This window comes from Trachemys scripta, chromosome 6 (assembly GCF_013100865.1).
Source record: "Trachemys scripta elegans isolate TJP31775 chromosome 6, CAS_Tse_1.0, whole genome shotgun sequence".
Taxonomy (NCBI): Eukaryota; Metazoa; Chordata; order Testudines; family Emydidae; genus Trachemys; species Trachemys scripta.
This window is the reverse complement of record NC_048303.1, coordinates 32,031,041-32,044,874: the sequence shown is the minus strand read 5'-3', so window position 1 is coordinate 32,044,874 and position 13,834 is coordinate 32,031,041. Positions and strand designations below refer to the sequence as shown.

Here is a 13,834-nt window from a genome sequence, read left to right as displayed (position 1 = left end):
GGGGGGAAAACACTCAAATCTCAGCCAACTGAAAAAAGAAATGCATAAAAATTTTTTGGGGTGGGAGTGGGAAGTTTGGCTACACCTATGTTGGAGACAAGCTTCAGAGTACGGAGAATCTGAAATCAGAATTCCCACCTGGAGGCCAAATCAAAGAAATAATGCTTTGTAATGTGTGGAGAGAGGACCAGAAATCGACGATGGCACCCCTGGTGGCTGCCTTGTCTCTTATTAAGTGAGCCTTGATATGGCTTCTTTGTTTCAGCTCAGCCAAATCATAGCAATACAAAATACAATCAGACATCCCTGAAATGGTCTCCAAAACAAAGAAAGTTTTGTGGATTTTCTTCAAATTTTAATTCACTCCAGTTAGAACCCCAAAGACTTAACAATGAGCATATGAAAAAGCGCTTTCCTGGGGAAGGACATGTGATTATAGGAAGAATGTTGGATGATAGGCTCATTAACAGGTGGAACTTCAACACTACCTCGGAGAAGAATGTCAGTTAAGTCCACAGCCCCATCTTATTCTTATAAAATCTAGTTAAGGTAGATCCATCACTAGGGTATGATGCTCACTCATTGTGCAGATTGAAGCCATTGCAGCCAGGAAAATGACCTTCCGTGTAATAGACTTAAACTCACAGGAACTGGGTGGTTCAAAGAGCTTTCTTTCGTCAGCTCTGTCAAGTCCACTTTCATAACCCCATGACAAAAGGGTTTGCTTTTTTTTTTTTTAATGGAAGGTTTTAAAAGTATCAAGCCATGCAGAGACCTTCAGCTAGTTTATGATAGGCTCAAATACCTGCTAAATGTATGTGGAGTTATTTTTATAAATTGGACTCAGACAGGTGGACAGAGTAGACAAGCTATTTTTGTAAAGGGCAAACAGAGGGGCCCACACTGAATCATTTCCACTTAGAATTGTACGTCAGATGAATTGTGAGATGCAGGGAAGACATAAGCCACCTTCTCGAACACACTGCTTACACATTTCTATCCTGCCAGGACCCAGGCTGTCAGAGAAACATCTCCTACTTTTGTTGTAATCTAACCTAGAGTAAACATAACTATTGTATTTGCCAGAAAATAATAATAAGAAAAACATGTTTGATCGTTGGTCTGACTGAGGGTACCTCCACTGAAATTTTCCTAGGACAAGTAAGGAGTAGGATGGCTCTGAAACAGACAGAAGGGCAAGAACAATTTACCCTTGACAGTGAAACAGAAGGTCTTATCCATCTCTATTTTCTAATATTCTAATATCATGCATGCTTATATTACATTTGATACATTACTAATACATGAGTTATTATTAGTGATCTTACATCCTTGCCTTTTGTCATCAGCATTTAAAAGGAACAACATTTACGTCAGTGACAAATGATCTAATATTCTGAAAATAATGATGTAACTTACCGAAGTATTTGAATTTGTGTTTCTGTATCGAAGACGACAATTTAAATCTAGTAATGTTGGATCAGGTTTGTCCCAGGTTACGTTAAGCAATTGCTTTACACCAGCAATTGTTTCTACTGAAACTATCTTAGGAGGCTTAGTTTTCACTGAAATTAAGAAAAAAAGCTCATACTTTTAATAGAAAAACATTGTACAAGTTGACTTCAAATAAAAGTTTAGAATAGTTTGAGTATGTAAATTCTAGGAATAGTTACTTTATTATTCTAACAACGCAAGTTGTAACAGATTTGCACATATCGGTGCATATTACATATATACCAACTGTAATGATGAAAAACTACATATAGGACAGAGATTACATGCACAGCTAACTATACTGTTTGTAGACTAACTTGCACACAGATGTGCAAGTTTCTTTCATATGTAAATGCATTGAATTTGTTTCTATTTATAATGTAACCACCACATTCTCCTCTCAAAGGCAGGGGACAGAAAAAATAATAGAGCTGCAGCTGAGTCCTACCTGGAGAAATAAGGGAGAACTCAGTTGGAAGATGGTTCAGGGGTGACAGGAGTTTGAGTGAAGGGCTGGCAGAACTGTTAGGGAATGGACAAGTATTGGGAGAGGAGAGGAGAGACTAGGCTAGACTGATGTAATGGTGGATGTTCTTAGAATCATAGAATGTTACAGCTGGGAAGTACCCACTGAGGAGGTTGTACTTTTTTTCCTCAGTAGGATCACTACACAGGCAGAGTTTTCACATGAATAAAACTGAACTGTAATTCACAAGTCTTTATGTAGATATAAAAATGTGGATTCTATCCTATTCAGATTCTAACCTAGCTAAGCTATGACAAAGCATAACAGAGGAAGAAGTGGAATCAGGCAGGATGGAGGGAGGAAGAGGTACACAACATGTTATGGTTGCTTGGTTTTGTGATAAGCATAATGGATTTATTTATTTTAAATAATTAACTAGAAGAATGGCACAGTGGAGTGAGCAATGTAGGTATTCTGGGAAAAGATAAATCCATCTGTTTACTTAGAGCCAAATCCTAAAATCCTTTTGGATGCTGAATAGCACTTCAAATCATCCAATTTAAATCAAAGTGCTACTTAATATGCCTGATGGTTGAAGAATCTGACCTTCATTTACAAATTACTAAAAATTCAGTAATTTACACTAGTTCTCCCAGTCATTAGTTTAAATATTGCAGTAAATAAATGTACTGCATTACGTGTACAAGACTGGAAGGGCGTTTAATCACACATTGGTAATGCACTAATGAGAGTAAAGTTTTTCAACACTGTTCTGTGCAACATGCTGAGAGAATTGATATGGAAAGGCAAGGAAGCACAACAATAATCAAAAACCTCTTTCAATTAGAGACATACAAGTCTTAAAACCTTTGACGAGCTCTCACTGGACAAATCTGAACATCAGAGAACCACAGTGTTATTTGACACAACTGACAGTTTCTGTTCAGGAGACACTTAAGTTAGAGAAGTGTTGAGGTGATTGGGTAGGCAATATAGTAAGAGTCAGACTGACACAGCTTGCATGTATCTGGTTACAAAAAGAGCTTTTGCCAATATGCTAATCTCTTCAAATATATAAATTACATTTTATATGAAAATATTACTTACAGTATATATTACACTTTAGAAAGGAACAGCAACGTAATGTACTTTAATTAATAAAATTTTGTAAATGTTCAAACAGTAATGCAGATTCAATTCTGGCTTTTGGGTGGAGGGTGCATGCGAAGGGTTTGTTTCTTCTTTAAATAGCATGTTCTTGCTATCAATTGAAGAACACAGATGCTTTGATTCTGCTTCCCCACTGAATTATCCATAGAGCCCTGCACAGATACAAAATTTGTATCTACAGCCAATTCGCAAAAATGATCCACGGATATAAAACAGATTTCCAGGGTTCTAATCATCCATATTAATGTATTCCACTGCTAATTTTTTAATGGTAAAGGTGCAAAACCAATGTAAGAGAAAAAGATGGGGCTTTTGAGGTATTTCTTTTATATAGGCCAAAAAAAATTCAAAAATAAAAGACCTAAACTTTGGTACGTAAATCCACATTGAGGCACTCCAATAAGTAGCATGATTTTGAAGAGTGCTGACTATCTACCACTAACTTCAATCTCCTGGCTAAGGGTCTCTTTCTCTGCTACTTCTCCTCTGTGCCTACGCCCTCGAACCAGTAGTCCAGCTGTGGACTGCTGACCAAGGCTGAAATTTGACATGTATATCCCCTTGTGCTGTTCCCCTTTCTCCCTTACCTAGGGAGGTGGTGGAGTCTCCTTCCTTGGAGGTTTTTAAGGCCCAGTTTGACAAAGCCCTGGCTGGGATGATTTAGTTGGAAATTGGTCCTGCTTTGAGCAGGGGGTTGGACTAGATGACCTCTTGAGGTCCCTTCCAACCCTGATATTCTATGATTCTCCTCCAGGAACACCCACAGTTGGTAGTGCTGATCCCCTCATGAGGAGCACAATTACTGAAATGAGGACATTTCTGGAAGGCAGAGGTAGCAATACATGCAGGGGAACATGCCTTGGAGTGTAACTTAGGGAAAGTATGGTCAGGGTCTTGGGGGTTAATAATGTGGAGAAGGGATACAGAGGGGCAAATATTGCAGTCTTAGCCAATAAATCAGCTGTCGTCCTGCAGAGTGGGGCACATTTGGGTGGGGGGCAGCTATATAAGGGTAGAGAAGAGGGCAATATCTGTTTATAAAGTTAAGGAGGTTTACTGGCTGAAGGAGCTGTCAAAGGACACAGCGGAATCAGTATAAGGCAGCTCCAGAGTGGATGTTATGGCAAACAATACACCAGTTCAGGTGCATAGTGTGGACTCACTCAAATCAGTGCAATGCAACCAACTGAAGAACAATTATTCAAGTGCTAAGACAGAAAAGTCCCAAGAGGCAGAGCCCGCTACCATTCTCCTTGTAAACTGGTTTCTTAGAATGCTAGACTACTGAGTGACACCAAAGTATAGTCTTTGCAGCCGGGTTTTGAATATGGTTCTCCCATATTGTAAGAGAATACCCTAACCACTGAGCTAGAGGGTAGTATGGAGCCAGTCTCTGTCAATCTCTCCTGTTTAAACTGTTCCACTATGTGTAAATACTTAAATAGTAATGGGGAAAGAGAGAGACTTTATAGCTTGGTGGTTAGGCATTCACCTGGGAGGTGGAATACCCAAGTTCACATCCTTGTTCCAAAAATTAATTATTTAAAACAAAGTGGAACAGCTTCAACAAGAGATTGAGATCACCAAAATATCCCACATCCCACTGGCTAGGGCACTCACCTGCAACATAGAAAAGATGCAAGTTCAAATCCCCTGCTCAGACAGAGCGGGAAACTGACCTTGGGTCTCCCACATCCCTAAGAGCCCTAAACACCGGGCTAAAAGGGAGGCACCATCACCATCCCATTTGGCAAATGCCACCTCCTCACTCTCTCTCTTCCCCTTTCCACCTGTCCTTCCCCCCTTCCCCCCGCCAAAAAAAAGTTGGCCAAAACTATTCAGTAAATTCACAAATAGCTTCAATCAGTCACAAACTGCATTTTTGGCAGATAAACTAGTCATCCAAAAAAATATTGCCCAGCTCTAATCTAAAGGCCTGAGACCCTCTCAATTCTTTGCAGGTTCAGTAAAATGGAATTAGCAGGAAAGACAAATGGAAATTGTTTTGAATAAAATTCATTATACCTGTGTGCAAATGTGAACTTATTAAGTTAAGGTTGGGAAAAATAAGCATCTGTATAATTTAAATGATTTTTTTTTTCAGTTTAGATATAGTAACAATGACAAAAAGTTGTTAAGAAATACTAAATTCTTGGGAAGAACATTCACTAATTCAGTTACATTAAACCTGACCATGCTGACGGACTGTTGAAATGTGTAACAAAACTGTCATTTAGGAATAATCTACCTTTCCAATTGATATTTTTGATACATAGTTTCATGTGTTGCAGAACAATATTGTATGACATTCACAAGTGATCTAGTGAGAGAAATTTAAATTAAAAAGCTTTTCAGCAGCTCTTCTTACACTTTCAAGTTATGTTTGTTCAACTGAACTCTTACCACTCACGGTATTTGTGTTAACCAGGTCTGCCTTAAACTTAATTTGGAAAGAGACCAGATTTAATACTCAAATTGTAAGCTCCTTCTGGCAGGGACTGTGTTTTTTGTTATCTATTTGCACAGCACCTAGAACCAAGAGGTCTCTGGAGCCCATAAGTGCTGCTTTTTTACAAATGAAGAACATACAGAATGTAATCAGGCCTAGAGAGAATTTCTACAGAAAAATAAATTGATATAGAAAGATTTCTGTTTTGGCTGACATACAAGAAACTCAATAGGTTATCATCCCAATTACAATCTCAGGAAGCAAGGTGGAATGCCCTAGATCCAACGTATGCCAAAGAGACTCCCTTTCAGTCTATTTCACACTTGAAAACTTTCCACTCTTTTTCAGGATTCAGTTAATCTTTTCCCAGAGCAAACTGAGGACCATTATGTGCTTGCTCAGAATGAAAAGCTATAAAAATGTGGATTGCCCCATTTATTTCCTATTCTAAAATGTATGCTGTATCCTCAATTTGATATTCTATTTTTATTTTTTGTTTTAACGCTTTTCACTTGATTTTTATAAGAAAGTTATTTTGTGTAACTAAATGTCAGCATGGTTTTATTTGATCTCGTTATGTAGTATTTTATCTTTAAGTATTTTACAAAAGAAGTTACCTATTTTATTCATATTTATAGGAACGCAATCAGATATGCCTACACCCAAGACATTTTCAGCTTTCACCTGACAACAATAGTCTTCAGCAAATGGAATATCTGGGGGGAAAAACGAACATGATCCATTGTTGCTTTGACAGGTATCCTCTTGAATTGCATCCTTCAAATTTTGATCCCTGTCATTACAAAAACCAAAGAAAATTTAATTTGCAACCCTTTCTTAAATCAAGGACAACTAAAAAAGTTAATGGGCTTAGTTTTAATTACAGAGACAAGGTGGGTGAGGTAATATTTTATATTGGACCAACTTCCGTTTGTGAGAGAGACATGCTTTCGAGACCCGAAGAAGCATTTTGTGTAAGCTCAAAAGTTTGTCTCTCTTGCCAACAGAAGTTGGTCCAACAAAAATATTACCTCACCCACCTTGTCTCTCTAATATCCTGGGACCAACACCGTTACAACATTTCATAAAATGTTAGATTCAATTAGCAATTATAGTTTAAAACAAATATTCAATAAATTCCAAACAACAAGCTATGTTCTTCTAGTGAAATTCTCTTAAAGGAAGCTTAACTACCAATAAATGCCATTCCCACAATGTATTGCCCCTGCAAATCCATACTGTAGGGTTTTGTTCAAGTCTTAGAACCATTTAAAGGCTGTTAACTGTTAAGGAGGCATATGTGCAGTCAGCACAGAGCCAAACAGATGTAACTGCAGTGAAAACAGCAACGTTCAAGGAGCAGCAGTGAACAGAACAATCAATTTAATGGGGAATCCATGAGCCTAGTTAATACTGGGTTAAAATCCTAAGCAGGAGTATTACAGATAGATGTACACATGCAGCACCCTTCTTGAAAAGCATTTCATAGCAGGATGCATGTACACAGAAGCACTCTCCACAAGAAAAAGGCAAGAAGCAATGAACTGCCACATGCATTTCAAATATGGAAAAAGACAAGCCTGGCTGTACCAGTGACAAGATATACCATGAGAGAAGGAAAGAGAGAGACTTTTTGAAAGAGTTTGTTCCATTTCAGCACACACTTTCCTCATAGATAGTATGTGATGAGAGACTAACAAAACCTGTTTCATTTCATCTGACTATAAACAAAATTCATCAACTACAATGCCTCTTAATCTACCCACTTCCTCTCTCTCAGTCTCCTTGCCCAGGCAGTACCATTCTTACCCACCACCTCCAACAGTTTCTTTTGACCAGACCAGGCTCCTTGTCCTAATCTACTCCTTTCCCTCCCACCAGGTCAGCTCTTGTCCCCTCTGCATTTAAGTGAAGTGGCTTCCTCCTCCATGCTGCCTGGGTATCAGCAAGGGAGTCACTGAGAGAACAGAAGAGAGACTCACTGCCCTTCATTATGGTGTCCAGTCCCACCTTGGCCCAGAGTGGACAGGAGTAGCAACTACATGTCCAGCTTTGCACTCCTGGGCTGAAGAAGGTTGCATCACTGTGTGAGGGTAACACAGCCATAGCCCAGTTAGGCCAATGGGAGCTGTGGGGGAGGTGCCTGTAGGCGGGGCGGGGGGCGCAGAGCCCCCTGGCCACCCCTCCACCTAAGATCCGGAAGAACATGTCATCGCTTCCTGGGAGCTGCCGGAGGTAAGCGCTGCCTGGAGCCCACACCCTTTACCCCAACCCTAACCCTGAACTCCCTCTCACACCCAAACTCTCTCCCAGAGCCTGCACCCTGCACCCCCTCCCACACACCAACACCTTGCCCCAGCCCTGAGCCCCCTTCTGCCCCCAAATTCCCTCCCTGGGCCCACACCCCCTCCCATACCCCAAACCCCTGCCCCAGCCCCCTCCTGCATCCTGAACCCCTCATTCCTGGCCCCACCCCAGAGCCTGTACCCCCAGCCCAGAACCCATACCCCCTGCCACACCCCAACCCCCTGCCTCAGGCCAGAGCCCCCTCCCACACTCCAAACCCCTCAGCCCCACTCACAGCCAGGAGCCTGAACCCCCAGCCAGAGCCCTCACACCTCCCACACCCCAACCCCCTACCCCAGCCCAGAGCCCCTTCCCATACCCGAAACTCCTCATCCCTAGCCCCACTCCAGAGCCCGCACCCCCAGCCAAAGCCCTCACCCCCTCCTGCATCCCAACCCCTTCCCCAGCCCGAGGGTAAGGGAGAGCAAGTGAGAGAGTGGGAGGGGAGTGAGTGCGGGCAGGGCTTCGGAAAAGGGGTGGGGGCGGGGCAAGCGTGTTCAGTTTTCTGCTATTAGAAAGTTGGCAATCCTAAGCCCAGTAACAAGTGAGCTGGTGAAACATGCTCAGTTACCCTGTGGGGATGGTGCATGTGCAGTCTGGTCAGCACCAGGGGCTGTGAGGGGATGGAACATACTTGGTGAGGATGGAATATTCAAAGATTTTAGCTGCTAACCTCTAACATGCCTATTGAGACTGTGTAAACTGAGATTTTTCAAATTTTTATAATTTGGCCACATTTGGCAGATTTTCACAGGAACAGCAAAAAGTTACATCTCTGACACAATGGTCATCCCTTCTGACACAATGGTCATCCCTTCTGCCAAATTTTGAGTCCCTGCCCAAAGCATGGGGACACTAGAGAAACCCAAAGAAAAGGTCACTAGAATTTTTTTAACATTGCAAAACAAATTTATTTTTTCCTAACCTAGTTTTCAGAAACGGGCTGAAATGTTTTTACTATTATTTTTTTATGAAAAATTTCACAATCAGCCCAAGGCAGACAACTAACAGAAAATTTCAGCCCAAATGGTTAAAGTTTGTCAAAGTTAGGAGCAACTGAAACTAGGGTATTATGTGAAGTGTTGGGCAACCTTTATAAAAGGTGTTGCTACCAACCCTGCTTATTATATGTTTTCATTACATTAAAATTTTCAGAGAAAAAGAATCCCAAATCTATCAATACAAAAGCTGAATTCGATGTCAAGGCTGCAAATACAAGAGAAAGGGTGAAATGTCAGGACTGCTTAGAGAAAGCAGGTTATCAGGTAAGATTGGTGTCCCTCTATAGCAGGGATCAGCAACCTTTGGCACATGGCCTGCCAGGGTAAGCACCCTGGCGGGCTGGGCCAGTTTGTTTACCTGCTGCGTCCGGAGGTTCGGCCAATCGCGGCTCCCACTGGCTGCAGTTTGCCGCGGGAAGCGGCGGCCAGCACATCCCTTGGCCCGCGTCAAACCTGCGGACGCGACAGATAAACAAACCGGCCCGGCCCACCCGGGGGCTTACCCTGGCAAGCCGCATGCCAAAGGTTGCCAATCCCTACTCTATACAAACCCTAAACTCTGGATCAGTAGTGAGTAATTAACAGCGGGTACACAGTGGCAGTTGCTTACCCACCGGGGAGATAAGGTGTCAGGAAAAATGTCTCTCAATATGGCTTCAGAGGATTGCTCCAAAGTACACTGTATTAGCTAATCTTTTAAAACTAATTTTTACAAAACACACAGGTCATAGTGATCTCTACTAAGTCATCATTTTTTTAAACTTTCAATAAACTTTTAATATCAGAGGAGCTGAGACTCAAGGTCTTCCAACCACCAAGATTTTCAGTCTTACTTGTTTACTGTTCTTTCCCCTCTTCCCATTCTGCTTAGCAGAAACTGCCAGTTAGTTTTGACCTTGCAACTAAAAGCCTGCTTTCTAATTAACCCTTAAGTATGTGGTGTTCTATTTTATTAATTCATGATGGCTGAATGCACATAATATAGCTGCAATTGACTTAATTATATTTTGGGGTACACACACCCCTCAAATCCAGGGTAACACCAGCATGAGATGTTTGCTTTTTTCCTGTCCATCTGCTGGTAGGAGGAATTATACCCACTAAACCTGGGTTGGCAGAAAGGTACGCTGAAGATGTGCCTAGTATTGACCGATAATTTTTTCCTTCTTTTTACTTACAGTAAGATCCCCCTGTTATCTGCTTAAGTATTGCAGCTAATACTGAAATTAGGCTTGTCAGCAATTTCCTGCAATTTTTTTTCTGGTTTTAAGGACTATTTACTGACCTGAAATCCTATGTAATATAATTAGTGACAGAGATGGCAACGTCCTGCCACATCCTTGGGAGACCGTACTGAATTAAGTTTAAGTATCTTTGAAGTACACTGTATTAAATGAATTGTGTATGTATTACTGGGGGCCAGGATTGCGTGTGACCTCTCTAGGGCGGAGATGTGATAGATGTGAGGCCTGGGAGTTTAAAAGCCAGGCAAAAATGGGCTTTTGGGAAACAAGTGTTCAGTGGATTTCCTGGGGAATACTTAGAGAGAAGTTAATGCAAATTCCTAATCTCTGGTTATTCAAAAACCCAGCCTTTTGGAGCTACACCCTGAGGAGATGGTGATGGGCTGCTGATTACTTCTTCACAGAGACTGGAAATTAAAGGCTGTACCTGTATAAAGAATTGGCTGAACCTGCCCAGGGAACAGACAGCTATGAACTTATAACCACAGGGAGAACCCAGCTGTGGATTTTGAAGGACTGACATCTACCAGAGCTTGAACTTGGAGTTAGGGGTGACCTTTGGTACACTTTTTAGTATGCATACAGGTTATTTATTGTTTTTCATGTTTTCTCTGTAACACTTTCACCTTAAGAATAAACGTGCTTGCTTTTGTAGATTATTTTAATTTATAACTGCAAGCAATACACTGGAGAGAACACTATGGAGAGATAGCAAAGTGCAGATACTAACCTTTTAGGCAGTCTGGCTTGCTGGGGATATCACAGCTAAGGAAGGGAACTGTGCAGCTTTAAAGATTGCCCAATAAGGAGGGACTGAGATGAAGGTCTCCGCTCTAGAGAGGTGATGGCTGGAAGCCAGAAACCTAAAGCAGGTGACCTTGGTGGACCACGGAGGGGGAATAATGGTGCAATTGGTCTGAAACTATGACATAACCTTTCTTCTTGTTAAAAATTATCTCTAGTGGTTTCTCAGTTTTCTCTGCTAATTCTTTACACTTATACCATCCACTTCTGCTATTTCATTAAATTTATCTAGGAACTGTTTCACTACTCTGTCATCAATCCTTTCAACAGAATTCTCCGGACACTCACTGTCAACTCTGTACTTCTCATTCCAAAAAAAAAAAAAAAAAAGATAATAGCTGCTGTCAGTGGCTGTTACTTCCACGTCCTCTATAAAGTGGTTTCTTTACTTATTTAGTAGTGATCCTACCCATTCTTCTGTTTTTCTCTTAATCTCAAACTTTTTGATTACTAGAGACCTCAATATTAACAGCATAAACTGACCTTTGCTATACCAATGCAATTACCATTGAAGCCAAAAGAAGTTATATGTGCATATCTGAAGGCAGAATTAAGTCTATTGTATTTAATTTCCAACCATTTGTATTTATCTAACATAAAACATAGTTGCAAATTTACCAAAGCAAGTATAAAACTGACTACTAGGAGTTTTATATTTGTACTGCATTTATCCTTGATGCCAGCAGTTTTGTTCTTTCATCATTCTACCCAAATCTGTATTTACATTGGATATGTTGGTGTTCATTTCTCAGCAACCTCAACTCCAGTTTAAACAGATAGGGTTAGGGCATGGAAATCTATTGCATAATGAATACCAGCAAACTGGTAAGAATAAAGAAATGCATAAAGACATATGAAAGACTGCAGAGGAACAATAGGCAGCACTGTTTCATTAGCTGTGCAAAGTGCTAAGAACTAGATAGTTCTGAATTCCAAATTTAGCTTTGCCATTGATTCAATGTGTGCTCTTGTCAAGCCATTTTATCCTTCTGCGTGTTTGCCCATTTTATAATGAGGATAATACTTGCCAGTCTACCTCACAGGTATGTTAAGGGTTAATTAGTTAATGTTTTACAGCAGTCTGAAAATGTAAAGTATGTATTAATGCCAAGTACTGTTACTGCAAAGTAAATATGTACAGTTAGTTTATACTTCAATCATTCCAAAACTTTCTTATGAGAAAGGTATTCGATACTTACAGAATATTAACCTGAGTGTATTTTGTTTTTTTAAGATAGGTAACTTTTCTTGCAGTCCATCTGCGAACACTAGAGCCATTATAAAGATAAATGCAGGTAATATTTTTTATATTGTCTGCAGAGAATGTAAAATGAGATAAAAAAAAGAATTGATCTTCAGGAAAATAGCATGTTGTTACAGTACATTTAATTTTTTCTTTTAGTACTTCTAATCTTCTGAAGATAACTTCCATAATGGCTTTTCTTGTCTTACGCTAATGGATTTCCTTCTTCAGTTGAACCAGCGGAACATTTACCTAGGAAAACTCTTCGTTATGTAGTGAATGAAAACTATCAAGATAAAAAACAATCTCTGCCCAAACCTGGTATAAAAATACTAACCAATGATGCAATGTAAACTGCATCTACTCTGCATCTAACTTCAGTCTAAAGCGTTAAACAAACAGGGTCAATTTCAGATTTGAATATTGTGGCTTAGCCAGTTCTCCAATAGTGGGGAAAAGAAAAAAATGGTTACTCACCTTCTCATAACTGTTGTTCTTCAAGATGCGTTGCTCATATCCATTCCAATTAGGTGCATGCGCACCGCATACACAGTCAGAAATTTTTTCCCCTAGCAGCACCCCTTGGGTCGGCTGTGGAGCCCCCTGTAGTGGCTCCTTCATGGCACTCAATATATGACCCTGCTGACCCGGTGCCTCCTCAGTTCCTTCTTGCTGGTTACTCCGACAGAGGGGAAAGGTGGGCGGGTTTGGAATAGATATGAGCAACACCTCTTGAAGAACAACAGTTACAAGAAGGTGAGTAACCGTTTTTTCTTCTTCGAGTGATTGCTCCAATTAGGTGACTCCCAAGCTTTACCTAGGTGGTGGGGTCGGAGTTGTGGAATTGCTGATTGGAGCTCCACTCTGCCGAAAGCTGCATCATCTCTGGCATGCCGGACAATGGCGTAATGAGAGGTGAACTTATGTACCGAGGACCAAGTTGCTGCCCTGCAGATTTCTTGTACTGGGACATAGGCCAGGAGCACCGCTGATGAGGCCTGAGCCCTCGTGGAGTGTGCCGTAAGAGCCGGGGCTGGTATTCTGGTCAGCTCTTAACACATGCGGATGCATGATGTGATCCAGGAAGATATTCTTTGAGATGAGACCGGGGTCTTTTCATCTGGTCTGCCACCTCTATGAACAACTGGTTTGACTTCCTGAATTGCTTAGTGTGCTCGATGTAAAAAGCTAGTGCTCGCTGAATATACAGGGAGTGCAGCCTCTACTCATGGTTACTGGCATGAGGCTTAGAATAAAAAACAGGCAGGAAAATGTCCTGACTAGAGTGGAAGTGTGACACAACCTTAGGAAGAAAGGCTGGGTGAGGTCTGAGTTGCACCTTATCCCTGTGGAAAACCGTACAAGGTAGGCCTGAGGTAAGTGCCTTTAACTCAGACACCCTCCTTGCTGATGTAATGGTGAACATAAAGGATATGTTCCATGACAGGGAGAACATATAGAGAAGGGAGCGAGTCACCAGTGGTTCAAATGGGGGCCCTCATTAGCCTGGAGAGGACCAGGTTAAGGTCCCACATGGGGACAGGCTGTCTGATCTGGGGATGTAGGCGTTCCAGACTCTTGAGGAATTGACCAGCCATAGGGTTGGTGAAGACGGAG

The 13,834-nt window shown here is 41.2% G+C and overlaps 1 protein-coding gene across 1 annotated transcript in view; it reads right to left on the bottom strand.

The window, feature by feature from the left end:
- The window catches only part of IL31RA (interleukin 31 receptor A), a 77,743-nt gene that overhangs the window by 32,096 nt on the left and 31,813 nt on the right, over nucleotides 1–13,834 (bottom strand). Inside the window, 3 exon segments of the mRNA XM_034773225.1 lie at nucleotides 1,420–1,565; nucleotides 6,197–6,372; nucleotides 12,174–12,288. Coding sequence (XP_034629116.1) covers nucleotides 1,420–1,565; nucleotides 6,197–6,372; nucleotides 12,174–12,288 — 437 coding nt within the window.